Source organism: Nesoenas mayeri (genome assembly GCF_963082525.1).
Source record: "Nesoenas mayeri genome assembly, chromosome: 5".
Lineage (NCBI taxonomy): Eukaryota > Metazoa > Chordata > Aves > Columbiformes > Columbidae > Nesoenas > Nesoenas mayeri.
The window spans coordinates 68,111,058-68,138,847 of NC_137548.1; the positions used below are offsets into that span (position 1 = coordinate 68,111,058).

At 51.5% G+C, this 27,790-nt stretch overlaps 1 protein-coding gene across 3 annotated transcripts; it reads left to right on the plus strand.

Moving 5' to 3' along the window:
• Nucleotides 1–292: 292 nt before the first annotated feature.
• Nucleotides 293–27,048, plus strand: NUP160 (nucleoporin 160; the record flags this gene model as incomplete). Of its 3 annotated transcripts, none has more annotated exons than XM_080345230.1 (35): nucleotides 293–495; nucleotides 1,064–1,274; nucleotides 2,975–3,197; nucleotides 3,403–3,481; nucleotides 4,266–4,380; nucleotides 5,090–5,248; nucleotides 6,186–6,263; nucleotides 6,453–6,550; nucleotides 7,343–7,427; nucleotides 7,883–7,951; nucleotides 8,703–8,786; nucleotides 9,590–9,760; nucleotides 9,891–9,990; nucleotides 11,300–11,465; nucleotides 12,076–12,191; nucleotides 12,296–12,456; nucleotides 13,697–13,830; nucleotides 14,173–14,243; nucleotides 15,658–15,817; nucleotides 16,457–16,526; nucleotides 19,418–19,516; nucleotides 19,819–19,938; nucleotides 20,785–20,880; nucleotides 20,989–21,083; nucleotides 21,770–21,866; nucleotides 21,955–22,060; nucleotides 22,175–22,335; nucleotides 22,849–22,909; nucleotides 23,530–23,640; nucleotides 24,614–24,737; nucleotides 25,525–25,626; nucleotides 25,753–25,894; nucleotides 26,092–26,217; nucleotides 26,465–26,569; nucleotides 26,666–27,048. In XM_080345230.1, 35 exons carry the CDS (start codon nucleotides 293–295, stop codon nucleotides 26,750–26,752), a joined length of 4,185 nt encoding a protein of 1,394 aa, XP_080201356.1. In that variant the 3' UTR covers nucleotides 26,753–27,048. The 3 variants fall into 3 exon arrangements, with proteins under 3 accessions (XP_080201356.1, XP_080201357.1, XP_080201358.1); XM_080345231.1 differs by having other exon boundaries at nucleotides 26,675–27,048; XM_080345232.1 differs by lacking the exons at nucleotides 26,092–26,217; nucleotides 26,465–26,569; nucleotides 26,666–27,048 and having other exon boundaries at nucleotides 25,734–25,888.
• Nucleotides 27,049–27,790: the final 742 nt, after the last annotated feature.

The following is a 27,790-nucleotide window of genomic DNA, read 5'->3' on the forward strand; positions in this document are numbered from 1 at the left end:
CAAGACCCCCTCCCCAAATCCGCCTCCCTAAATCCCCTTCCCCAAACCTTCTCCCCACCACCTCCCCAGCCTCCCCTCTTCCCATAACCCCTCCCCTGTCCCTCTCCCTACACCCCCTCTCCCTAAATCCCCTTCCCCAAACCTTGTCCCCAGCTCCCCCCACCCTTGCTCCCCACTTCACCCGCCCGCCCACCAGGGGGCGCCGCAACGCCCCCTCCCCTCCCCGTCACCCCTCGCGCCGCCCTTCCCGTGATGCCCCGCGCGGGCGAGGCGGGAAGGCGGCCCCGGCAAGATGGCGGCGGGGCTGGCGGAGCGGAGCGGCCTGGAGCTGAGCGTGGCCGCCCGGGGCCCGGCCCGCCGGCCTCGGGACCTGCTCTTTAACCCGCCGGGAACGCTCCCGCTCCCCGTCGGGCGCTACGGGGACAGCGCGGGTGGGTTTTGCTACCAGGAGAGCGCTCAGCTCGCCGCCGCCACCAGGAACCGCTTCGTGAGGTGGTGAGTGCGGGGCAGGCCCCGGGGATCCCCCCTGCTCGGACCTGCCTCTTGGGAAGCTGCTAAACTAATGTACACTGTGATTAACTTACAAAACACGCCATTATTAACCAATTCACATGAGATAAATGCTTTCTGACCACCTGCAAAAACAGGGGATATTTTTCAAGTTTTAGATCCTTCTGCATGACAAGAGGGAGGCACAACATTCGGTAACACATGTTTTAGAAGTAGAGTGCTTAGTCTATATTTAACTAATAGTTAATAGATGTATTGTGTGTAAGAAACTACGTTATAACTAACATCACCAATTATTTCTTAGTATAGATGTACGTCAAAATTTTCAGAGTTGTAATGCATGTGTAATAATTACGTGAATATAAGCAACACAAGAGCATCCAGTCTTAGCAGCACTGCTGGAGGGTGATCCCCATTGCTCCCTAGCACTGATAAAATAAAGAACGCTGCTTAACAGTAGAATTGACTCTGCTGTTACGTTTATTTCTTTGTTTCACCCTCCCCCCGTTGCCCGTGCCCACCATCCTCACGCTCCCCCGGTCTCTCCCCTCAGGACCACGTCGGGCGACACGGTGGAGCTGGTGGAGGAATCTCTGGATGTGAACCTGCTGAACAACGCCGTGCGGCTCCGCATCCAGGGCTGCCCGCTGCTGCCGGGTGGCGTGCACCTCTGCGAAGTGCAGAGCCACCTGGTCGTCCTGCTGGTCACCGCGCAGACGGTGCATCGGCTGCTCCTGCCGCATCCCGCCCGCCTGTACCGCAGCGTGAGTACCGGGCTGGCCATGTGGCACGGCCAAAATTCACGCTGGCAGCCGCTTGCCTCGCTTCTGCCCATCAGGAGCCCCCAGTGAAGCTGCTGAGTGTGTTGTGAAATAGTAAAACCTTTGCTGTGCTTCTCAACGTGAGCACAAAGTGCTGTCTCCCACCCGTACTGCTTTTGGCTATAACTGGGTTAATTTTGGCCATTACAGAGTTAATTTTGACCATTACAGAGCTACTTTTTGTTGGGCTGGGGTTAGTTTTTGTCGTGGTAGCTTCTGTGGTGCTGTGTTTTGGATTTGTGACCAAAACAATGTTGATAACAGGCTAATAGTTGAGCATTTGCTGAGCAGTGTTTGCACAGCCTCAAGGCTTCTTCTGTTTCTCACTCTGGATAGATTTGGGGGTGAGCAGCAGTTTGGGAGATGAGCTGCTGAATACAAAGCTGGGCTTTTCTTGAGCCCTTTCTGTTTGGGCTGGACTTTTTTCCCTGCTGAGCAGACTACAGACTGGTTTTGGCTGGGATGGAGTTGGTTTTCTTCGCAGCAGCTCATTGTGTGGTGGATTTGTGACCAAAACAGGTTTGACTAATTTGTGACCGATCCATTTTGTGGCTCTGAGGATTTGTACCTCGGGCTGGAACCCTCCAGTATTTCCAGAGGCGCAGAGCTGGAGCCTGTCAGCCTCTCCTGAGCTCTGTAGAAAACTCTGCACTTTACCATCTTGCTTTCCAAACTTTTCCAGTTAAATTTCTTTATAGATCTTATAAACTGTTAAACCCCGAGTTTGCTGATTCTTGGCCAGATCCAGTTCATCAGTGCGGGGTGGTTCTCTCTGTGGAAGTGAAAAGTGCTGGGAAAAGTGATCGAATTGGGGAGAGTGAGCTGGAAATCTCCCCCTTTGTTTGGCACTGGATGTGCTCAGCACAGGAGGGAGGCAGAGGCTGCACACATCAGACTGGCAGCGTTTGCCCCAAAGCTGGGGGTGGTTCAGATTTGTGAATTGGGCTCCCATTTCGATAAAAGTTGGTGACATAACCCAAAATGAGGTGGGACGTGGCAGTCCTGGGCCCCAGTCCTTTGACAGAGGGGACGAAGTACCTTTGGGAGGTGGGGACTGAGGGCAGCAGGGAGAGGCCTGGCTGTGTTTGTAACTCATCCGCTATACACAGCAAGGTATAGAATCTTTATTTCACATGGAAGATGGATCTTATGCCAAATTTACATCACATTTACCCACTTACTGTCCTTATTTTTTCACTTGTGTCTGCTTCTGGTATGTCTTGTTAGGTCCTTTCCTCTCTTGGAGAGCTGATCTCTTGCTTTTAGGGTTCCAGGCAGCTTTACAAGGGCTGACGCTGTGTTGTAACAGAGCTGCTCTGCACAGGGGGCTTGTTACCAGCATTTTGCCATGAGCTGAAGCAGCTGCCAGACCGCAAGACTCTTTGGGGCTGTTACAGTGTATGAGGGCGAGAGTGAGCAAGCATTCTGCTAGGAAATCCAAGTTTTTTTAATCCCTTTCCTGTCTGCTCTTAAAGAGCAGTGATTGTGCATTAACAAGGGAAACGGGAGTGGTAGGGATGAGAGTTCTCACTGGAAAAATCATTTTTATCAAGGAGCAGCGTCGCGGTTGCCATTCCACAGGTGTCTGATTGTCCTTTTCTGTGCGCTCAGGATTTGCACTCTCTGCCATTTCTCTCCTCCAGGAGCTGATCACAGAGAGCCAAATCCAGTCCGTGTTTACAGATATCGGCAAAATCAACTTCCGAGATCCCTCCAATTACTGTGTGATTCCCAGCGTGCCGGGCCTGGCATCCAATTCGGTGGCGTCGGCGGCATGGCTCAGCAGCGAGGGGGATGCTCTCTTCGCTCTGCCCTCGGCTTTGGGAGGGATCTTCATCCTCAAGCTGCCTCCTCACGACGCACCTGGTAAGGAGCAGGAATAAACTGTGAAACGCCCCCTCCTCTCTTTGATCTTCGCTTCGGTTTGATTTTCGGCACATGTCACGCAAATTTAATCTGCACACATGCAAAAACTTTTTTACATCGTGTCTGTAAGCCCCTTGCTGGTGGCAGTAATTATTTTGTTCATGAGCACTCAGTATATTTCTTAATATCGCTTTTATTTTACAAGGGACGGTTTCAGTTGTGGAATTGAAACAGAGCTCAGTGATGCAGCGTTTCCTTACTGGCTGGATGCCAACTGCCATCAGGTTAGTGTCTGCTGACCGATAAGCAACTAATTTTGTCTTTTTTTAATTCCCTCATTTACGAGTTTCTAGTTAAAATCAAAGACGGACAAATCAGCGTCTATAAATACTCTGCCAAAAATGTTAAGTGGGTCACAGGCCCTATCACAGTGCGAAAGTTGGGACGCAAACGCTGGATTAGTTCATCTTAACGGCGTCCCGCTGATTCTGCGTGTCTGTGTCTCCAAACATGTTCTGTCTGGTAATTGGCCTCCAAGGATTTGCCCAGGATATGGCTTGTGGCCAGCGCAGATTAAGGATTACAACAGTTGCATGTTCTTGCCCTTGTTATGAAATGTCGGGCTCGTTCCTGATCGGCAGAGGTGACATGGGCGTGACAGGGACACTCTGTCTGCAGACGGGGTTCAGTGTTGGACCGTAATCGTTACCAAATTCTAGGCACTGTTACTTGGAAACGGGATCGAGTCCCTTCAGGCCCTGAATGATTTCAATGTGATGATTTTTGGGGCTGATCAAACCCATTTCCCTCTGGATCCTTAACGTGTTCTTCTGGGGCTGGAGAAGCAGGGGATGCTCTTCAGTGGGTGAAGAACTGGGTGTTACTGGTGCGAAGGGCTCCTCTGCGCCTGGAATGCTGGTCGGCACCATCCTGCAACGCTGCTCTCTCCTCCCCATCTCCTGCCACTGATATATTTGTTTTTATTTTGTGATAGAAACCCTGTGCCTTGGATCTGTGCGTGAGCTTTGATTTTCTTTCAAGCTGTTGAAATAAACCCTGTGTTTTCAGAGGTGACTGCGGCCCGTCCGACCTGCCTGTCAGCCTCTCCGTCCACTGCCTCGATCACGACGCCTTTCTCTTTGCTCTCTGCCAGGACCATAAGCTGCGGATGTGGTCCTATAAGGTGAGTGAGGCCTGGATTTGGGGGAGCAGCATCTCCCGTCACCACTCGGGTGACAGTCTGAGGCTTAAGAAACGACGGCTGGGCGGTTGGCGTAGGTTTGAGCTGTTTAATTGTCACTGAGTCATCTTCTGCACGCTGGGATTTAGGGCAATTTGTGAGAACTGTCGTCGCGTGTGTTTGCAGCCACATGTTTGGGAAGTGGGTGGGTTTTCTTTCTAGTGAAGCCTTGTGCGTAGAGCAAGAGGCAGCGTGAGGTTTATTTACAAACGCGCTGAGCGCTCCGAGGGCCCAGGAGGCACAGCAAATGGATTTTCTGCTGCTTTATCCATAATAAGGGTGTCTTTGTAATGTGGCTCCTTGTCAACAAGAAGTTAATAAGAGCCTCTGCTTGCCACATACCGCTTGCTCCAGATACCGGTGCCAAAGCTAATGGAGCAGCACAACTGCTTTCACGGCTCATCTGCGCTGGAATGTGTGTGGTTGGGAGGGAGGGGAAGGTTTATCGTATGTGCCTGGGCTCCGAGAGCCTAGGTGCTGGGTGGGAGAGGGCACAGGTGAGATGGGGAAAACGAAACAGCAGCTCAGATGTGTGTACGGACGCTTTACTCACATATTTTAGGGGAAGATCTGAGGCTAGGAGGGGAAGAACAAATGTGAAGGGCAGTTTCTCAGTCCTGACTCTTTTCCTGATAATTTTTATTTCGTGTAGGATCAAATGTGCCTGATGGTTGCGGATCTGCTGGAGTTCGTGCCAGTCAGCAGGGACCTGCGGCTGGCGGCCGGGACGGGGCACCGCCTGCGACTGGCCTTCTCGCAGTCCCTGGGGCTGTACCTCGGCGTGTACCTGCATGCACCCAAACGAGGGCAGGTACAGAGTGGTGGGGCTTCCATCTTGCTTGGAACGCATGGAAAATATATGATTTCTCCTCTGATTTGGGTCTATAAGGCAAGAAATAGGGAAAAGTTTCACGGCTGACCCTCTGGAGAGAGTAGTGCTTTCCGAATAAACAAACATTTTTAGTCTCAAAGCACTGCACGATGCACTTGCTTGTGCCTTGGGAGCGAGCTCCCTGTGTGACTAAGCTGAGCTCAGTCCTTAGTTCACTTGTTCAATTCCTGTCCTGACAGGATCCTGAAAGCACGGATGTGCTGTGGGAAAAGGAAAGGTCCAAAAGGAGCTAAAAGCGTGGAAATATTGATAGTATACTTATGTCAGGCTCCTGGGAGCGTGCAGACGCATCACTACGTTGCCAAATGTTGACTTCTGTAGGACTTCTGTGAATAATAAATTTAGCAGGACAGAAAGGACAGCACAGAGCAGGCTCATCTGCTGGACAGCTTACCCTCTTGGTTCTCAGGGGATTCGCGTACGTAGCAGAAGCACGTGTTGTGACTTCTGCTGTCCCTCTAGTGCTCTGCTTCTCTGGCAAGAACATGCAGAGCCTGGTTTGTGACAAGTGGTCTGAGGATTTGGGGCTTTTCCACCTCAGTCTCCTTCCCTGCCCACATCATGTTGTCACTCACAATGCCCAGCAGTGGCTGTAGTACCATTTTTCTGCTGCATTCTTTCAAAAGCCCTAGAAATTCTTCGGGTTCAGGCAGAGACAAGTGTCCTTTCCAGGAAGGTTGAAGTCAGTGATGTCTGTATGTGGTGCAGCGGGGCAGGTTTTGGCAGGGTGCGCCCTCCTGCCCTCATCCTTTACAGATCCAGTGACTGTAGCCTCAGGGAGAGAGAGGGACCAAGAGCTGAGCTATTTTTTGGTGTCACCGTCCTTTAGCAAATGACTTACGAGCTGTTTTTGTAGTTCTGTGTCTTCCAGCTCGTGAGCACCGAGAGCAACCGCTACAGCCTGGACCACATCTCCTCCCTCTTCTCCTCGCAGGTGAGCGCTGGCGCACCGGGCCGAGGGGGGAGTTGCCTCCTGGGAGATCAGAGGGGATTTAACTGTGAATAAATAATTCTTCCCAAAAAATGGTTAAATGATATGAGGAGATGTTTTGCTGTTGTTAACTACACACTCTGCTGTACTTGAATTGCTGATAAGAAGGTAAATATGTGCTCTCTCTCCCAGGAGACTCTTGTTGACTTTGCCTTAACCTCAGCTGAGATCTGGGCGCTGTGGCACAACGAGGAGAACCAAACTGTTGTGAAATACATCAACTTTGAGCAGTGAGTTTCTGTTCTGAGTCGCTGGTTCCCTCACAGGAGTAAGCGCAGGGGCAGCTCCACGTCCTGCTCATTAAAAGCACCGATCGAGCTCCTCAACCTTTTTGCTGCCCGAAGTGTGTGGAGATGCAGCAGTTCCTAGTGCGGTGTTCATGTCACATGCACAGCTATGGCTGCTTGCAGTGCAGATTACACGAATTTTTAAACTTTTTTTTGGTTCTGCTTTATAATAAAGCTACAGCTCAGCTGCAGGAATGTGAAAAATGTAAGAAGCCGAGCGGCAGGCTTGCTGGGAGTGGAGTCTGCTGCGAGCGTGTCAGAGGGAGGGCTGGATTCACCGTCAGCTCCTTCAAGGTGGCTGGTCTCCTCCAAGAAAGATGTTTTGAAGAGACCAGGGGTGTGAAATCACCAGCTCTGTCTTTATAAAGCTGAGAGGGCAGGTTTGGTGCCTAACCACACCAGGGAGTTCATTCTGGGTAAAAAATGCTGTGAGAATGCAGGTTTAGGCAGAAGAACCTACTGGTCTGTCTAAGAGTTGCTTGGTGAGCACTTGTGGTAGGGAGAATGATGATGAAAATTAACGATTCCAACCTGTTCTGTTAGCTTGTGGCTGGGGATGCCACTGTGAAGCTTTTCTGTCACTTGTCACTAGTCGAAGCTCCTGTTGCCAGATTCGAGGGGCTGCGGTTGCTGTAAAGGCTGCGACCGCTGGTGGAAGTCACAGATTTGGCTCCCGGTTACGCTGTGTTGGAGCGTTGCGATGCAAGGCTGATTCTGGCTTTATTTTTCTTGCAGAAACGTCGCGGGCCAGTGGAACCAGGTCTTTGTGCAGCCGCTGCCTGAGGAGGAAGTGACGGTTCGGCACGATCAGGACCCCAGGGTGAGCCGGCTGTGGAACAGCAACGAGAAGTAATGGAGCTTCTCTGCCCAGGGGAAGAATATTAAGACAGTTCAAGTGTACAAATTATATTGAAACAGTCTTAGAATTAGTCCAAATTAAAGGGGACAAGCCTTGGCCTCTGTTACCACAGTGCTAATCAGGGTTGTGAAACCAGAAGTTCAGGGATGAGGAGAATTTAGAGTCGATCAAGGGAGACCTTTGAGACAAGATGGGAATAAAGAAGATCTGGAGTGTGCAGAGAGCCGTGTTGGTCACAGGAACTGCAAAGGGGTTGGAAGGGGAAAGTTTGGAGCAGCTTGTGGGTGTAAACTGAAGCTGGAAAGAAATCCAGAGCCAGGGCACAAGTTTGAGAATGGGAGGAAGGACCAGAAGCAGTGTCTTAAAGGCTCTTTTGACGCACATTTCTTTAACTTGCAATCGTTTTCTCTTTGCAGGAAACGTACCTGGAGTATCTCTTCATGCCTGGCCGCTTCACAAACGCCGCTATCCAGAAAGCTTTACAGGTCAGCAAGAGGGCGTTTGGTGCATTCTCTGCTCAGCTTCTCCTTCCCAGCCCTTTAGATGTGAGGCAACAGGATCCCTCAGAGCTCTTGGCAGGCGTCAATTGGTGTTTGGTCATTTGTAGACCTGTCAGTAGGTGCTGAAGCGAGTTAGCGGCTGGTGTGCCGTGCTCCAGCCAGCGTGTGCTGACGGCAGGAAGTAGAATGTGGTTTCTAGAAGGTGTTTTCCCTATGGACAGCAGGTTGCTGAGCTGACTTCATGTTGTCTGCTGCTTTAGCCAGGTGAACAAAGACTCTCAGCTCGCTGTAGTGCAGCTTCTCAGAATATATCCCCTCAGTTCTGGTTCCTCTAGGACTTTTAAGAGCAGAGCAAGGCAACACGTGCTGCCTTTTTGGGGAGAAATGGAAAAAAAAAAGAAGCTTCTACTGCTCTGACTTTGATTCTTGGTGCTGTGACCTTATGGCAGCTTATAGTAAGGTACAGGAGAGCTGCTCTGAAGGTCTTTGCAGCATTTCTTTCCTCACATTCCAATTCTGTCCCTGCCAGGAGACTTCCTCTGTTTCCCCAGGAGGAACAAAGCCGGGATACATCTGTGTACCCCACATTTAGCCACCAGCTGTGATTTTTAACACTTCTGTCCCACAAAGCGCTGGATGATGCAGATGCGTTTACTTTACGTCGCTCAGTGCTGCTCAGACCTTGGGGAGGCGGCTCTCTCAGTTTAAAGTAAGAGTTTGCTGTGCTGCTTTTCAGATCTTTTCTCAAGGATCTGAGAGACACGTGGATCTGACGTGGGATGAGTTAAAAAAAGAGGTCACCTTGGCTGTGGAAAGTGAGGTGAGATCTTTTATTTCTTCCCCCCATCTTTTGTTCTTACATGATAGTTCAGCAAAATTAAGTGAGATACAAAGCGAACCCAGGCCTTGTTTTGTCCTTTATCTCTCCAAAGGAGTTACGTGGTGTTTTTAAAAGTACAAATCTTCATCCCTCCTGTTTGTGTTTTCCATTCCCTCTTCTTTTTTTGAGTCTTTTCTTCTTTCTTGGTGTTCTGTCAACTCCCTGGGTGCCACCACCATGCACAGCTTTTGCTCACAATTTTGGACACTGCAGGATAATCCGCTAAGGGAACCCATCTGAAAGATCAACAGACTTTCCTTTTGGGTCTGAATTTCCCCCATTTGATCCTATTTCTCTGGATGTTACTTTGATATGCCAGTTCTCTAAGCCATCAGCCCTTCCACCTGCAGCTCATCCTTGGGACTACTTAGATTCTTGATAGAAAGTTCCCCAAAAAAGGTGGGTTTGCATCCTCTATGTCAATCTTCACGCATTATGTTTTATGGAGATCTGCAGTGCTGCTCTGGGTCTTGATATTGGTGATTCTTTATCTAAAGTTGTGTAGAAATGGTTCCTGTGGGCTTTGTTCCCCTTGCTGTGCAATTCACTGCTGCAGGGGAAAAAAACCCGACATTTTGACGGAAATATGATGGGGAAGAGAACCATAATGGGCGTTTATAAACCTTAACAACCTAAGAGTGTGACACAGGCCGTGAGAGACAAGACAACAGTGTGAATGTGCCAATTTTTCTCTCTGCTTCACCACTCTTATTCATCTAAAAGTCTCGTTTTGGTCCCGCCAGTTCCAAGGCAGTGTGACCGAATACGAGTGCTCGCCAGAGGAGTTTTGGCAGCTGCAGGTGGAGTTTTGGTCCAAGTTCTACGCCTGCTGCCTTCAGTACCAAGAAGCTCTCTCGCGGCCCTTGGCCTTGCACTTGAACCCCTACACCAACATGGTGTGTCTACTGAAGAAGGTGAGAGGCCGAGCGACGGTGCCGCTGCGGCAAGTTAAAGCGCTGACTTCCAGGGAGGAGTTGTTCTGCCTGCGGTGTGGATTTGGGGAGCTCGAAAAAGGCTTTCTTTCCTTTTTTTCCCCCTTTCCAGGGCATGCTGTCTTTCCTCGTGCCCTGCTCCTTGGTGGACCATCTCTATCTCCTCTCTAACGAGCACCTTCTGACGGAGGACGATGCTGCCATCTTTGATGGTAAGTGAGGAGATGCGGAGCTTTTTCCTTGTTGGAGGCTTAAATGCCGTGTGTTGGGGAAGCCCTAGGCAGCGAGATGCAGAAATATCCATAGAGGCATCTCGGAGTGTTCCTGACTCCTCTATAGAGATAGTTTTCTTATTTTGGTGTTCGTAAGGAGTTCTATTTTGTGAAACCTGCCGTTGTGCTCACACCAGGGATTAGAAAATAGTCTCAAGGCCGCAAATCTGCCGTGACTCATTTCAAAGAACTTAAAAGGGAAGAATCTTGCGTTTCAGGCTGCCTGTCATTCAGTGACAGGGACCCGCGTTGCTGGATCCTTTGATTTTGTGGCCTTACAGTCCCCACCGAGAGCTGTAAGACCTGCTCTGCCTCAGTGCAAGCGGTTCTGTTTCACAAAATTCCCCAATCTCTGTGTCTTCCTGATGGAGTAAACTCTTTGAGATTAGACAAAAAGGAAACTCCTCTGGGCTCAGATTTGCAAACTTAGTGTGATGTTTTTGTATAAATGTTTTAATTTTCACTGTGCCGGTTCTTGTCTCTGGGAAGTAAACGCTAGCGTGCGCAAAACTTGTTAATATTGTCACCACAGTGCCCTCTATGCTTTGCTGGCCCTGGAGTGACGTTTCAGTAGAAAAAGGCAACGGAAAATGTTACCTAAGCTCCACTTTCATGCTCGAGTGGTTTTTTAGATTTTTATAAAGAAGAATCGTCATCCGTTTGGTTGAGCTATTTCTGGATGGGAGGGAAGCGGGAGGCCTGGACTGGGTTTGGGAGCCGGGCAGTTCCTGCCCTGTCTGTCTCAAACTTCTCAAAAAATGGGACTTAATTTAAAAAGCACAGACAGGACGGGTTGCATTGCAAAGCAGTGATTTAAACCCTCGGTGCTGAACGTTCGGATCGCTTCTAAGAAGGTGAAAACCCTCTCTCAGCTGCGAGAGGCGTTACTGCTGCAGCGGGAGCACGTTCTGCTCGGCGGAGCTAAGCGCAGCCATTTGCTCTGGGGTTTCTTTGCTCTTATGCTGCACTAATTACTTCCTTTCAACCTGTGTGGCTGGAGAAAAATCCCTTGGAGGGAATTTCATGGTTGCATCAGTATTTTTTATAATAAAGCCCAAATCTTTCCCTCGTCAACTCCGAAGTTTTAATTCAACCTCATATTTATCAGGGAAGGGTCAATTTGATGCGTGGGACTGAGATGAGTCTGGTAGTTTGCTGATAGGAGCTGAACTAACTGGTTTTTGAATGGTCCTCCCACCTTTCACTTTGAAATATCTTGTGAATATACAGTTAGATTCTTTCATTGCAGATTTGGAGATGTCTCGTGATGTTGTCTGTCTTGTCCAGTGCCTTCGCCTGATCGGAGAATCAATCTCCATGGAAATGGCATTCATCATGGAAATGGCTTGTTCCCGCCTCCAGCCTCCAGAAAAGGCTGCAGAGCAGATCCTGGAGGACTTGGTAGCTAATGACACGTAAGGAGATGGTTATTTGGGAGATATTTTTTTGCAGAAGCTCCCCTGCAGGGAGGGTTCCTGAGCAGGGATTGCCTGGAGCCCTCCTTGATTGCCATCAAAGTGTTTTTGGGACGTGCCTGCGCTCCCTTTGCTGCAGGAGACTTTTCTGGCTCTCCTCAGAGATGGGGAGCTGCATACTAGTGATGTTTGCAGCATCTTCTCTCCAGAGCTCCCCTTGCTGTTGCCTGGGGCCCTCCTGAAAAGACATTTTTGGGGATTCAGAGCAGGAGAGAAACAAGTTCCTATTAGGTGATTGTTGCAGTGTGGAAAGCAAGTGTCCGCAGACGTTGGGCAGAGGTCAGAGCCTTGGTCAACGCTCCTGAAATTGTTCCCATGTGGAATGCCAGCTATCCCAGTGTTATTTCCTGGTAGCCTGGGGCAGTGGAATAAATAGACTTGTCCCTGCAGGCTCTGTAATAAAACTCCAGCCAGAGGAGGATTCCCTTTGAGAATGTCCCTGCTGATCAGATCCCACTGCCCGGGAGGAGCAGGGAGGGAGGGAAGGGAGCCCTCTTGAGTTTAAACCTCATGTTGCTGATGATTATTTCATCTTTTTTTTACTTGGCAGGGAAAACGTGATGGAAGATATCCACAGCAAACTGCAGGAGATCAGGAACCCCATCCATGCCATTGGAGTGCTCATCCGAGAAATGGACTACGAGACGGACACTGACATGGAAAGAGGTGAGAGCTCTGCGGCCGGCCGTTCGGGCTGGGGAAGCAGTGGCACCACAAGTGTTCTCTTTGATCGAGTTCCTCCCCTTATCTCGGTGATTTTTATCTTTCAGCTCATCACCTAAACATGCGCCTGAACCTCACGCAGCTGTACGGCAGCGGAACCGCTGTCAGCGTGGTTTGCTGGGGGGTCTGTAAGATCGCCACCATCCGCTTCCTGATCTGTCGGGACCTGCTGATCCTTCAGCAGCTGCTGCTGCGGCTCGGGGATCCTGTGAGTATGGCCCTCGGAGCTACTGCTGTGCTCTTTGAACTCCCAGATCTGGGGTTCTGCTGCTGCCAGAGTCTGAGCTCTGTCTCTTCCCACAAAAGGCTGGCGGCTGTTTGAACTACCGGAGGCTCGGGCGAGCCGTGTTCTCTTCTCAAGCCGCTTTTGTCAGCCTGAGCAAAGCAGCGGCGTGCTGCACTCACACCCCGACTCTCTGTTTCCACACTGAGCAGCCAGGAAGCAGGAAACAAAACTCTTTTTGCTGGAGGAGGATATAATTTCCAACCTCCCCTCCAAAACAGTGCTGCCCAAGCACGCACCGCACTCCCATCTTCCCCGTCCCTCCCATGCTGCTGCGCAGCCCAGCATGCACATGATTGCAGCTTTGTTCTCTGGCAAAGCGGCACCTTCGCGTCACAGCAACCTTGTTTACCCAGAGGCTGCGGTTCCAGCCTCTGCAAACAGCCACCGTGACGGCAGCTGTGTTTGTGTTTGTGGGCTGGGTCCATCCTGGTGGTCGTACAGCCAAACAAGAGACGGTGCTGATGGTTTGGGTGGACACGGGTGCAGGACAAGTCCCCAGACAAGAGGAGTGTTGCTTATATCAATATTATTTACTTGGAAATCTTTCTGCAGAAGTTTTTTGATCGAAAATAAATCCCCTTCTTCCTGGATAAGTTGCTCTGATGGCATTTAAAGCGGGTTTCAAGGTGCGCTTCTGGAGCCAGGCTCTCCCAAGGCACATGACCTGCTGCTTGCTTGACGAGGAACTGTTGCTTGGCCACCTTGAGGTTCTTGTGTCCTTCACAAGCGTGGATTGTTTTTCCTCTGGTGTCACTGAGCCATGCTGTCATGGCTGGGGCACGCAGGGTGCGACACCTGGGCAGCAGGGAGGTGATCTCTGCAGCAAAGCTGTGATTTCCCTCTCAGTGACGTTCCAGGAGTGCAAAGCAGCTTTTTGCTGGTGTCCCAGCATCAGCAGGCGCTGGGGGTTGTAGGCTAGAGAACACTTGGCGTGCACACAGCTTTGTTAAACTTTCCCCCTTGGTTCTGAGGTGACACTGTCATGTCTGCCGGGGTTATTCTGGTGCATGCTTGTCCTCTGGGTGGGCTGAGTCACCTACAGGGCCACTGGCCACCTTGACCACCAAGGTTGAGCCTGAAATAGACCTCCCTGATCACCCTTGTCCTTGTGTTGCACTGAGCTTGGCCTCTCACTTTGCCAACCCCTGTTCTTTGCTTGCAGATGGTTTTGGGAGGGGGACAAGTGTTCCAGTCCCAGCAGGACCTGCTGCACCGCACCTCTCCCCTGCTGCTGTCCTACTACCTCATCAGGTGGGCAAGCCAGTGCCTGGCGTCAGACGTCCCCGTCGACACGCTGTAAGTCTCTATTGTGTCCCTTGTGTCCTTAATTACTTGTAGTTTCCTGCAAATCCACCTGAAATGCCCTTCCTGGTATGCAAAGCTGGTGGTTGCTGTGGGAGTATCGCTCTTGGAGTCGGGTTGTGCTGGGGAGGTTTTGTTTTATGTTTTGTTTTGGTTTTTTCCTTCCATGTTCTGAGCTGACTCTTTGCCTTGTGCTAACTCTGCCGTGTGAGGTCTCGCTGTTCTGCGCGCTGTTGCCTTTTTTTCAGTAGTGGGAGTCGTTTGAGTTGAACAGTGAGCACAATTAAAGCAGGAGGCGTTTTGTTGTCTCTTTACTGACGGCTTTTTCTTCTCCAGGGAATCTAATCTGCAGCATCTGTCCGTGTTGGAATTAGCAGACACCACTGCTCTGACACCCCATAAACTTGGTAAGATGTCCACAACTTGTCCGCTCTCTGTTTCTGTTCTTTATCCCAGGGAAAGGAAACGCTTCCTGCAGTGAGTGTTGTCGAATGACCCCACTTTACGTGGAAATGTTTGTCGAAAAACAACAACAACCAAGTATCTTGTAGTGCTGGACTCGGGACGAGAGAGCTGGACCTTAGTCTCGGCCTGAGGAGGATGGGGAGGCCTCACTCAGCCAAACATCGTTAATTCTGGCCCAAATTAATTCAGCCAAGCTCAGCTCTTGCTCGTGCATGTTACAGTGGCTGTAGTGGGTTCATGGGTCCTTTATCCCACAGTGGCCAAGAGCAGCAGCTTGGGAAAGTGAGAGAATGTAGAAATGTTTTTCCAAAACATGCTTTTGCAATTCAGACGTGAGTGTTGCTCACCGCCAGTAGCTCGCGGGGGGAATTGCAGCTGATAATTCACTCACATGTTAAAAGTCTTGCTGCAAAGACGTGTGCTTTGGGTTGCTGTCTTGCGGGAGAACATAAGGCAACTTAATAAGGAGGATGTGCACCTTGAAGTGGTTCCAGAGGAGGTGGGGAGCAGGGTAGGGAAGCAAGCGCACAGGTGAGGACCTGCTGCAACGAGTCTGCGCGGCACTTCAGGCTGAAACGCTGCGGACGGAGCTGAGAAAAATCAGTGACGACCAGACAGCAGCGGCACGTGTGACGGGCTGAGAGCTGGGCAGGAATTTCCTCCGCTCGCTGCCCAGCCTGGGGCATTGTGCTCTTTGTGAGCTGCCATCTTCAGAGTCCGAACTCTCCCCGAGTGAGAGTCTGGGTTCAGGAGGCATTTGCCTCGCTGTAAATGTCGGCGCGTGAAAGCAAAATTGAAAACATCCTTTGTGTCTGCCGGTGTTGTGGGTTATTTCTTGGCCCGCTCATGAGGAAAGTCCTGTTTGACTGCTGCGCTTCAGGAAAAAATATGTGAAACGTCGGGAAGATAGAAAGGAGGCGGCAGCTTGTGGAGAGGCGTTGAGAACAGTCAGCTCATGGGAGGCTGGGCTGCTCAGGGGGCTGGAATGAGCAGGGAGGCATTTGAACAGAGCCAAATCAGCACTCCCTCGGCCCTGCCCTGCAAACTCTCCATGAGCGACGAGCAGCACAAGTGACGAGAGAGCACAGCCCTGGGCTTTTTTTCCTTTCATGTTTTAATTGAGCTGCGGTTAATAAACACTGCAGTCTGGGGCTCTTTGATCTCCTGCTGCTCCCTCTGCCTTAAACAGACAGCGAGAGAAATCCAAAACCAACAAGTTCGAGTATTGAACGTGCTTATTGTTTTGTTCTGACTTAATCTGCCGCATTCGGGCTGATGAGCACCGCATGGTGTAGAAAGCCCGGGGCGGCTGCTCTGGGGTCTCTCCTCACCCGTTTTTTAACTTATATTTTTTAGTATCCGGCCCTCAAACGATCGTGGAGCTGTTCTTTCAGGAAGTGGCCAGAAAACACATCATATCTCGACTGTTCTTGCAATCCAACACTTCTTTGGCCGAAACGAGTTTGAACTGGCCCCATCTCATCACCGCAATCGTGGCCGACTTTCTGCCGCTCCTGTATCCTTGACTGTAAACTCGGTGCTCGCTCTCGCTGGGCTGCGACCAGGGGGAGTTTTCGTGCGGCGTAGAAGTGCTGGATTCCCTGTATAAATTGTGTGAGGTTGCACAGAGGCTGCGTATCACGTCCCAGTTCTGAGACTGGGAGCACTGGTGGGTCTGCGAGAGGAGGGCTGGGGCCACCAGAGGGGTTAAGTTGGCTTTTTCCGCCACATGCAGTTACAAAATCTATGTTTTCCGCACCCAAATTTCAAAGGCAAGTCCCCTGGACTAGTGACTGTTGTTAGTGTTAATGGGATTTGCGGGTATTTTGGGATTTCACAGAATCCATCCCGTTTAGGTGCACAATAAAGGATTGGAGTTTTTGACTTTAAGCCCCTGAGCTCCAGCAGCTCGCCTTGGCGAGGTGCGATGCCGGGAGATTTGGAAGGGTAACGAGATTTGGGCAGTCGTGGATTAGATGTACTAATGGTTTTGTTCTAATATGGATAAATCTTATTACAGAATAACAACTTGTGTAAAGAGCAGCTTAATCTTCTCTCCTTCCCCCCACCACAAACTGAGTGCAAGAGCCTTGCTGAGTTTCAGACTAGTCCTCCGGGCTGGATTGTCCTCTATTCTTCCTTAACCTCGGCCCAGATGGCCCAGTAATCCCAGTTTCCTCTTCCCGGAGTGCCTGATGGGGAGCTGCCAGTACACCCAGCTGCAGGTGAGTGCTTCGCGCCGGCTCCGTGACCAGACCTGCAACAGGAAGAGCAGGAGCGAGTGAAATAATCTCCTTCCGCACCTGGGATTGTTCCAGTGGCAGCTCTGCGCTTTGGCCCGTGCGGAGGCGTAACACGGTGTGAGCTTCGTGCGCAACTGCCTGAGCTCTGCTGAGAAATACCTGCACAAAATATTATCTTTCTAGCTGGAATTTGTTCTGCTTTCCCCTTGGTCACTGCTTTTTGAGCTCAGACCTGAGCTCATTGTCCAGAGTGCTCTGTTCCCATGTCTGCATTTCAGAGGTGATGGGCTGGAAGTTTGTTGTGCAGTAGAAATGGGCTAAAACTAAGGATTCTTTTGGAGAATTGTTAGAAATCTCTTTTAAAACCATTGCAGTGTCAGCACAGTAAGCAAATTGTAAGATAGTAAATATTTTCCATCTTCCTCATGCGTCCCTCTCGTCCCCTGTGGTATCCACCTCAACCTCTGCCAAGAGAAGGGCTTTTTGCTTGATATTTTGTACCTAGAAAATGCTGCAGAGAGTCTGCTGGGGAGTGATTCAAGATGGTTCTGATGTATTTCCTCTTTCATCTGTTTTCAAGAAAATCCAGGCGTAAGTGCTGAGGATTATTATAGACCCTTTTTGTGGAGGAGCTCAGCCTCCCAGGGCTTATCTGACAGCGTGATACTGTGGGTAAGAAATATCTTTGCGGATCTTGTTTAAATATCACAGCAAAGCCGTGACCTTATCCCTGTGTTAGCTGCTGCCGTGCCCGCAGCCTCTCCTGTGGCACCATTGCAAACAGATTGCCCACAGGACTGGAGATCAGAAGGTTTTCTTCAACCCAGCAGCAGAAATCCTGCTTCAAGGGGGCTCTCATCTACTTCTTAAATGTCTTTACTAATTAAAAAAGGTGTAAGAAACATCCATCATCTTTGCTGTGCTCCCAACACGTGGTAGCAGGGCAAGAGAACTAATTTTTTCGGGTCTCTCCACATACCGCTGTGTTTCAGATCACTGTTTCTCCACCGGCTCTTCCCGTGCTCTTCAGGGGTTTGGTAGTTGCAGCTGCTTGTGTTCCAATTCCGAACCGCACGATACTTTGTCCGCAGCACCATGTGACACGCGTCATTCCCCATCTGACAGCGTCCTCGGGGCACGCAGTGCTAGGCAGGCTGGCATTACTGACGTGGGTTTTCCCCCTGCGTAGCAGAACCTTTTATTCTCGCAGCCCCTCACACCTGGGGGCTGAACTGCTTTTCCTTTGCGCTCGCGTTGCCGCTGAGAAGGATGTCAAATCCGCGGAGCTTTTGAGCCAGGAAATGCCGGGACGGTTTGGGCAGCATCGTTCTGCCTCCTGGCATGTGTGTGCTCTCGTGGCGCGGGCACGCTTTGAATTTCCTCGCATTGCTTTCGCCTCGCTTGTGTCCTGCCTCCAGGAGATGCGAGAGACTTTTATCTCTGCAGGAACGGGCTCTTCCTCCTCCCCGCTACCTTCTGTTACGCGTACTTATCCCAGTCAGTCACGTAAACTTGGATTAAGTGACTTGACCTCAGGGAGCTAACGCCAGATTTGTGGTGAGCATGAGCGTGGTGACCCAAATAGAGATGGAGATCTGAGAAGGACCCTGCGAGGAACAGGCGGGCACTGAGAAGGTCTAGTGACCAAAGCACTGGCCAGACCTCTCTGTCACTTACTCTGCACAACAAGCTGTTGAGCAAGCCTGGGCTGGGATTTCTCTGTTGTATCTGGTTAATCCGAGCAGTGGGTCCAGGCTTTTTGTGGACCTGTGGCTGGGGCAGACAAGATTTTTGTGGTGGTTTATGCAAAGATATGGATTGGCTGATGAAACCTTGGCTTTACCGCCCGGTCCTGGCTTCTCCTCTTCCTTTCCCGCAGAGTCCCGGCGCCCTGCCAGGGGGACATCTCTGCTCCTCCAAGTGTGACAAGCACAAGAGATGCCAGCTTTTGAGTTTCCATCCTGCCTCCTGGCTGCTTTTTGACAGGCGATGACACTTTGCAGCCCTTACATCACCCTGACAGAGCGGGCACAGGGCCAGCTGGGGTTGTATCGCCCTGGAGTTTTGGCCAGTGTCCGGGTTGTGGCTTTATTTACGGTGTGTCCTTGGTGCCCTCACCGCTCCACCCCATTCCCATCAGTTTGATGTTGTGATCCATGGTCTTCCTTGGCTGCTGTCCCTCTCCTGCGCAGATTCCATCCTCCTGACACCTGCTTTGCCTTCACACAAACGCGCTCCCATCGGTGCTCTGTGCGCACCAGGATCATGTTTCCTTTGCAGTTCCCTGCAGCAGGTTTGCGGTGGTTGTAGAGAGAATCTTGTCAGTTTTGGGGGATGTGGGTGCTGTTTCTGTGATGCTTTCTACAGGCACTGGAGCTATGAGAGGACAGGAGCAAATGGCCTCAAGTTGCACCAGGGGAGGTTGAGGTTGGATGTGGGGAGCAATTTCTTCCCCAAAGGGCTGTGGGGCATTGAACAGGCTGCCCAAGGCAGTGCTGGAGTCACCATCCCTGGAGGGCTGGACAGATGGAGACGAGGTTCTCAGGGACATGGAGCAGTGCCAGGGGTGGGGAACGGTTGGACTCCACGATCTCAAGGGGCTTTTCCAACCCAAATGATTCTGTGATTCTGTTCAAAGCAGGTTGTTTCTGGGGAGCACGTAGGGGATGTCTCCCCATCTGAGGAGACTTTGGGGCTGAGGAAACCAGCCCTTGGGCTGGAAGAGGAGGATTTTGGTGAGCACAGCAGCTCAAGAGGCCATGAAAATAGCACTTTGGTGCTGGAGATTTTAACCCTCCCTCCAATACCGGCTGGCCACAGATCAGGAGCGAGTGCTGAACTGAATCACAACTCCCGTTCCTCCTCTCCTGCAGGAATACATTCGGCTGCTGCAGCCATGGTGCCACGTGAACATGGGCTCCTGCTGCTTCATGATGGGCAGGTGCTACCTTGTCATGGGTGAAGGGCACAAGGTAAGGCCCTTGTCTCCTGCTGCTGCCTCCCTCTGGGGTTTGGGACCTTTTCCCTGGGCAGGGAGGAGGTGCAGAGGGAGGACCAGCCTTGTTTCTGCTCTGCAACCTTTCATCTGGAGCTCTGCCTCATTGGGACAAAGAATGGGATGGGAGGGGGATGGTGGGATTTGCTCTGGGGAAAGTTGTCATTAGCTTGGGACCAGTGGGTCCCGTCAGCTGAAGCTGGAAGGGGCGGCACTGTCCTGTCACCGGCACAGCAGGCTCGGGGGGCTCACACAAGCTGCTCTCTGCTCTGGCTTTAGGCTTTGGACTGTTTCTGCCAAGCTGCATCAGAGGTGGGAAAGGAAGAGTTCTTGGACAGGCTGATCCAGCCCGAGGAGGGGGAGATGGTCTCCACTCCGCGCCTGCAGTACTACAGCAAGGTACGGCTGCACCAGCCCGGCGTGCGCGGCGCTGGGCGAGGAAATCCGCACCGAGCCCTTCCACACAGGCACCGCCTGCCGAAATAATCCCTGCCCAGTCCCCGGCTATCAGGGAAGCGACTTGAGACTCAAACCAGACTTTTTTGGGAGGTGAAACCTCAGTGTAGTCTGTTTTCCTTTTGGGGGGGACGGTGACGAGGTGACTACGGTGTTGCACTCAGTACTTTCCCTCAATTACTTTCCTAAGAGCAGAGGACTTTATTATCCAGCAGACAGAGGCAGGTGAGTTCCAGCTGCTGGAGGCAGAAGCCAGGCGTGTCCAGGCTTGATGTGAGGCGCTGCTTAAGGGGAAGGTTATTAAGCTTTGAGGCAAATTAAAATTAATGTCTTTAAATTGAGATAGGATCTTTCTTTTTACATAAAACCGTAGTTCAGACAGGCTGCAAGCTTGGACGTAGGCTCGTCGTCAGGGATTCCCTGATTTTAAAATCCACGAGACAGATCGTTGGGTGCCATTGGAGAGGGAACTCTCCCAAATACAGCTGTGTGCTCGGGGACAGAATCATTTACCTCTCTGTCGCAGAGATTTACTGTAACAAGACTAAAATGTTTCCAAAAACTCACATGTGCAGAGATCGATCCTCCAGAAAAGCCATAGCCTGGGCCTGTTATGCTGGGATTTAGTTCAGGCCTTTGCGACTTACCAAAATTTTTCCTTTTTTAGTCTAATCACTTAGAAACATTGGCAAAATATTTGGCTGCTGGTACAGTTAGTAGAGACAGGAGTAGCTCTTAAAAAAACAAACAAAAAACCCCTCCCCAATGCTAGAGAATTGTCCTCTGCAGGTTCTGCGCTTGTTGGACATGGTGGGTTTACCGGAGCTGGTCATCCAGCTGGCCACGCTGGCTGTCATGGAATCGGCCGACGACTGGAGAAGCCAGGTACAAATCACTTTTGCATCCAGATGTTTCTTCAGGGAACTTACATGGGACTTTCTTTTGACTTGGAGAGCTCACAGCGTGCTGCTCTGTGCTCTTTGGTGTTTTCAGGCTACTTTGAGAACTTGCATCTTCAAACATCACTTGGATTTAGGACACAACAGTGAAGCATATGTAGCCTTAACGCAAAACCCAGATCCGAGCAGGTAGGTGACAGTTTTATGCCTTTGTGCTCGCTTATCTCAGAAGTCTGTGTACTGGTTTTTCCATCAAACTGAAAGGAAGGTGACGCTTCAGGATAGGACATGGCTGCTGTGTTAGGAGGTTCTGGTTTAGCTCGTGTGAAGGTGTGTTTAAAAAGTCATAGTTCCTTTTTTTGTAATGACAGTTGGGATCAGCACTGCCTCAAAAGAGGAAACTGAGGGGAAAGAAATAAGGCTGATTCAGGGAAGAGCCAAAAGGATTCACATGTGGCACTGGATTTGGAAAAGCTTTAGGAGGCCAGTCAGTTTAGTTTAATAAAGTTCAGTTTCAGTTTGAGCACCTGCTGGGAAGTGAACTGGGTAGAGGAAGCTTCACCCTGGCAGGAGAGGATGTAATGAGCTGGAGTGGTTGGTCTGGACGTTCAGAGAAGTAGGAATATGTTTTGATGCTGAAGGAAATCTTACAAGGGAAACTCTCCTCCTGAGAGACCCTTGCAGGAGGAGGATCTGTTTCCAGCACAGGAAAATTCCGAAGGAACCTCTTGGTTCCAAGCTGGAAAAATGCCGTGGAGCTCGTCACAAAGCAGCACCTTCATGGCTTAATACCTGCACCCTGGAGCTGGGTTTGTTCCCACTGCTCCGGAGCGGTTGTGTGTTTCTCCAGAGCTGTTGCGCTTTTCTCTCCGCAGGCAGCTGGACTGTCTACGCCAGCTAGTGGTGGTTCTCTGTGAGCGCTCCCAGCTGCAGGACCTGGTAGAATTCCCTTACGTGAACCTCCATAACGAGGTAATCACCCTGTGCTGGGAGGAAAGGGGGGCACAACCACTCTCTTTAATGGGATTATCGACCCATTTGAGCCTCTGGTGTTCCGCAGGTTGTGGGGATCATTGAATCTCACGCTCGAGCGGTGGACCTGATGACCCACAATTACTATGAGCTGCTCTACGCTTTCCACATCTACCGTCACAACTACCGCAAGGGTAATTCTGGGAGTGGGCATGTCACAGCCCCCGTGCCTGGGCCGCCGCTTGCCCTACCCCTGCAGCATCCTGGGGTTCGGCTGATTCGTCTATTTATTCCTCTTCTCTCCTCAGCTGGAACGGTGATGTTTGAATACGGCATGCGCCTGGGTAGGGAGGTGCGGACGCTCCGAGGCCTCCAAAAACAGGGAAACTGTTTCCTGGCTGCTATTAACTGCTTACGGTTGATCCGCCCCGAGTACGCCTGGATAGTGCAGCCGGCTCCTGGAGCTGTGGTAGGAACTGCTGAGCTCGCTGAGAAGCCTCTGACCTCTTCCGATGCAATGAACAGAGCTCTTGGCCTTCTTAACCTGCTGCCCCCGTCTTCTCAGCCAGCTTATGCAGCAGAGACATCAGTCCTATTTGTCACCCTTGCGTCCTTGCCGCTTCTTTGTAGCAGGGTGGAAGCAGGGCAGCTTTTGTGAAGCAGGCTGGTGTATATTTTTGGGAATAGATCACCTTTTGTTGAAAACAGAGCAAATATTTTTGGGGGGGAATCTGAACAGTGGAATACCAGTGAAAAGGAGAATTGCTGGGACATGGTTTGGGTTTCAAATCTGTTGGTTGGAGGTGGTGACCGTACCCAGATCAGCTAATATATCTGATAGCCAGAGATAAATGTAACCTGAACTGAACTGCCAAGGGATTGTGTGGCTTTGCTGATTCAAATCAAGGCTTGAAATGGAAAGCAATTGCTCCTTTGGAAACCAGGTGGGGATAAACCTTCTCTTTCTGCTTTTTCCTGCAAGTACGAACGCCCTGGAGCATCACCAAAGAGAAGCCACGACGGGGAGTACACGGCTGCTCCAGGTACGTGCCTGGTGCTTCCTCTGCCTCTGAGATTCCGCAGCCTTTCCTCGGCCTCCGAGCTCTGCTGCTCGCTGGGAGGTGGCCCAGGGCACCCCTCACCTCTGATTCATAACTTGGGGGATTGTAAACTAATTAACTCTCCCAATGTGAGTGTTTGGTGCATTGTCAGTGCTTTTGTTTTCAGTGGAAACAACTTGTAATTTAAAAATACCCCACATTTTGTTGCCTGTGCTCTTGGAAACCCCGCTGGTGTAGCAAGTCTCTGCTGCTCAGGTCACCAAAGCAGAGGATGGTGGGGTCAGGTTAGACATGTAACTCTCAGCATTACAGTAGAAAAAGGTATTTTTACAGCAATTATTTCTGAATGAGCTCTTTTGTAGCGTATGCCTGGCAGTCAGAGCAGCAGCTGTTACTGAACATTAGATAAAAATCTCAAATAGAAATGGAAGGGGAGGCACAGTTCAGGGTAGGAAGGAAAGAGCAACAAAACCCAACCTCTCCTTTGGTGCTTTCTGTAGTATGACTCCTCTTAGGGGAGCAGAGAGGTGTAGTCATTGTGCAAAGTGCCCAACAAATGCTTTTTTAAAATGCTGAGTGCCATTCTTGTCTGTCTGTTACAGAAACTCGCCAAATCGAGATCCTGGAGCTGGAGGATTTGGAGAAGGAGTGTTTGTTGGCGCGGATCCGGCTGACTCTGGTGCAGCACGACCTGTCCACAGCGGCTGTGGCAGGTAAGAGGGACGTGGCGCAGGCACCTCTCGCTTTCCCCAGGGGTTTGTGCTCATTTTAACATTTCTGGTCGTAGCTCAGGTGAGGAAACAGCAGCTTTGTTCTGATCCAGAGACAAACCCAGGGCAAAATTCCGCCTCCCTAGCATGAAATCTTGCTGCCAAGTTCAGAGAGATCAGAGCAGGAGAACCAGTTTTAAGTTTTCCACAGTTGTTTGGCTTTGCCAAGCTCTAGTAGTGGTCTGCAGCGTGGGGCTGGAGCTGAGCTTGTGAATTGGGACAAAAAGGCGTCTTTTGGTCTCGCTGGAAAGTGCCCCCAGATGAAGCAGAGTTAGAAAGCCCGAGAAAAACACTTATATAAATTGTTGTCATGGGCAGTCCTGCTTCATGACACAGCGTTAGCTTATCAAAGTTGTTCCTTGTTGGGGAGCAGAGGCTGCAACTCACCTACCCCAACCCTTTATATGCCACTCTCTGATACGAATTGTGCAACATCCACACACTTTTTTCCCTTAGAGTGTCAAGAGATGACTCCCCAGTGAAGGGATCGTAGGAAAAGGTGGTTTGAGGGCCAACTGGAGATGCAGGGAGCTGAGTTGCCGCAGTTTCAGCCCTCCTCTTGCCTGCACTGGCAGAGCTGAGCTGACACCTTGTCACTGCTGTGCCTGTGACAAGGCTGCCCCCTCCCTGCTCACCTAAACAGCAGCAGCGGACCGTACATTGCTGCCCATGTCCCTTTCCAGCCGGTGCTGGGTCAGTGATGGCTCCGTGGGTCGCTGCTGCTTTGTGCAGGGCTGGCTCCGGGGCTCAGGAGATGTCCCGAGGCCAAGAAAGCCTCAAGCTGTATGGTGAGCAGCGCAGCTGCAGGGTGTTTTACATCAGGCTGAACTCTGCCACTGAATCATGTTGGTGTAGGCACCAGTAAGCACTGGGGTGTGACTGGGAGAGGCACTTACCTGATCCTCCTTCCCCACAGGCAACTCCACGCCTGAGGAAACGGTTGCTCTCCTGGTGCGGGCCGGTCTCTTCGACACCGCCGTCACTCTGTGCCAAACCTTCAAGCTGCCCTTGACGCCCATTTTTGAGGGACTCACTTTCAAGTACGTAGCGAACTTCTCCCGCCGCAGGTGGTGCATGGCTGTGGGGGCTTGTGCTGCGTGACGCCTGGCAGGACACAGCTCCCCGGGGGCAGAAGCCAGCGCTGTCCCGACCTGTCTGCTCGCCGGGGCTGCTCACAGCCTCAGCAGCTGCTGGCTATGGGGTTTTGAGGTGGAATTTGCTCTTCACATCTGAAAAAAATAAAAATAAGGGAGCCTTGCTGAGTGAGCAGGGGAGGGGACCGGTTTCTCCCTAGTCTCAGGTGAGAGAGACAGCATCTGACAGTCGCGGTTGATCCCAGCCTGGGCACAACCATCACCTGGGGACCTTTCTGGTGAGCTGGCTCGTGGCACGTTCCTGCTGAAGCCCCATGAGCTGCTTGCAGAAGATTTGTTCAAGCTGTTGAGCGGCTCTCGAACAGCATTTGGCAGAGCACTCGCTCTTCTGTCTGATCTCCATGTTGGACATTTGCTCTTATACATCATCTCCCACCTCAGGACTCCTCTCCTTTACCTCTTGGCACTTCCAGAAGACGTGTAGTGTCTGCAGAGTTCTCTAGGAGCTCTGCCGCAACCTGTTTCTGCAGCTGCATACACTGAGGGCATTTCAGTTGTTATTAGTTCCTCTCTGACGCTCTGAGCAGCTTAGAAACCACTCACTAACCTTCTCCTGGCAAGCCAGCTCATTCGTAGCCATTGCTCGGGAACAGTCCTGCGAGGGGTGCGGGCGGCACTGGGGACGCGGGGTGACGGGGCTCTGGAGCCACATTTCAGCTGCTCTGTCATGCAGGTGCATCAAGCTGCAGCTGGGAGGGGAGGTGGCGCAGGCTGAGGCCTGGGACTGGCTGGCAACAAACCAGCTCTCTGCGCTTGTCACCACCAAGGAGTCCAGGTAGGTCCTTATCCGTGAGGGACACGTTGTCCCAGGCAGCAGGACAGTCCCCTGGGCCACACCCTGGTCTGGCAGACAGCATCAGGGCTGCTTGCTTGGTTTTTGAGGGGAAATATCGCCTTGCAGTGCCACAGATGAAGCCTGGCGGCTGCTCTCGTCCTATTTGGAGCGTTACCCGTCCCAGAACAGCCTGTACCATCGCTGCGTCATCAACAAGCTCTTGGCACACGGGATCCCGCTGCCCAACTGGCTCATTAACAGCTACAAGGTGAGAACATAGCTCAGTGCATACTGCCCAAAAAAATCACCCTGAGCTGCCACATCACCTTCGCTTCATCCCATTCCCAGCTCCAGGAACCTGTTCCAGGTGCTTTTTGCCTGTTCCAAAGGCTCAGAACTGGTTCCTCGGCATCGTGGCGGCTCCCGGGTGCTTTCCCTGGCTGACGTATCCCTCTTTCCTTGCAGAGGGTGGACGCGGCCGAGCTGCTGCGTCTCTATCTGAATTACGACCTGCTAGAGGAGGCCGTGGAGCTGGTCCTGGAGTACGTCAACGCGGTGCTGGGCAAAGGCCACCAGTACTTTGGGATCGAGGTGAGCCCACTCGCAGCAGGGACTGCTTCTTGGGGCAGATCCCGCTCGGGGTTTGGTTGTTGTGCCCACTGTTTGGGTGACGGTGCTGCCAGGAGAAACGGCTGTGGAAAACTCATCGTGGAGGAGAGAAGGAGCCTTTGGTGGGACCAGCAGGCCAAGGAGGTTTTGGGACGTGGTTGCGAATGTGGGGAAGGAACATTTCTGTCTCCAGCGTGCCATGACTTGAGGTTTTCCTCTCCTCCTGCAGTTCCCGCTGTCTGCCACGGCCCCCATGGTGTGGCTGCCCTACACCGCCATCGACCAGCTGCTGCAGGCGCTGCAGGAGAGCAGCACCAACCATCACAACAGCGTGGTAGGTGCAGCTGACCTGGAAATCAGGAAAAAAATTGGGAATTGGGTCCAGGACAGGGCAGGAGTGCCAATTTCTGACACTCTCCCTCTTGCCCAGCTCTACCAGAAGCTGCACGCCAAGCTGGAAGACTATCAGGAGAAGGTCAGCGTGGCCACCCGGGATCGTCTGTACCGCCGCAACTAGTGCCACCGCATCGCCCTCGGCCCCCTCTGTGCCCCACAGGACAAGGTGACGCCCCTGGAGCAGACGCCGTCCCGCTCCCCCTGTTTTTACTCATTTTTTTGGTTCTGGGAGGTGTATGCACCTCCAGCGCGTCACCTCACTGTCCCCGTCCCCTCGGGGGTGCTCAGCGATGAGCAGAGCTCCGGCGTGTGACCGTCACCACGGTGGTGCCCTTGCTCTCATCATGTACCATACGCAGCAGGTTTTGGCATTTCTTTTTATTTATTGTGGGATTTTTTTGGATGAACTTTAATAAAATCAACGTGTTATTACAGATGAGTGCTGCTGGGAGCGCAGTGGGGTTTGGGGGCAAAGGGTGAACCAAGGGGGGCTATAGGGCTTTTGTGTAGGGAACTTGTGATAAGACTGTGGTGTAGGGTCCAGGGACAGCGCTATGGGGTCAGCACTGTGCCATATGACAGTATGGAGCTGTGGCCGAGGAATTTCCTATAGGGCCGAGGGGCAGAGCTATATCCTCAAGGGCCAGTATATGCCCTATAGCCTCAAGGAGCAGTACCATCCTGTAGGATTGTATAGGCGAGAGAAGCAGGCTGCACTATAGGGTCATACCGCACTGTGCTATAGGTCAGGATTGAGCTATAAGTCTGGGTGGGGGGAAGCTGTAGGGTAAGAAGAGGCTGTAGCAGCATTACGCTATAGGATAGGGCTACAGCCCTGAAGGGCAGCACCGTGCTATAGGGTAGGATGGAGCTATAGCCTGAAGGAGCAGGGCTGTGCTATATAGGGCAAGACGCGGCTATAGGCTCTGGGCCCAGCCCTGTGCTATAGGACAGGACGAGGCTATAGGCTCTGGGCCCAGCCCTGTGCTAGAGGGCAGGATGAGGCTATAGGTTCTGGGCCCAGCCCTGTGCTATAGGGCAAGACGGGACTATAGGCTCTGGGCCCAATCCTGTGCTATAGGGCAAGACGGGACTATAGGTTCTGGGCCCAGCCCTGTGCTATAGGGCAGGATGAGGCTATAGGTTCTGGGCCCAGCCC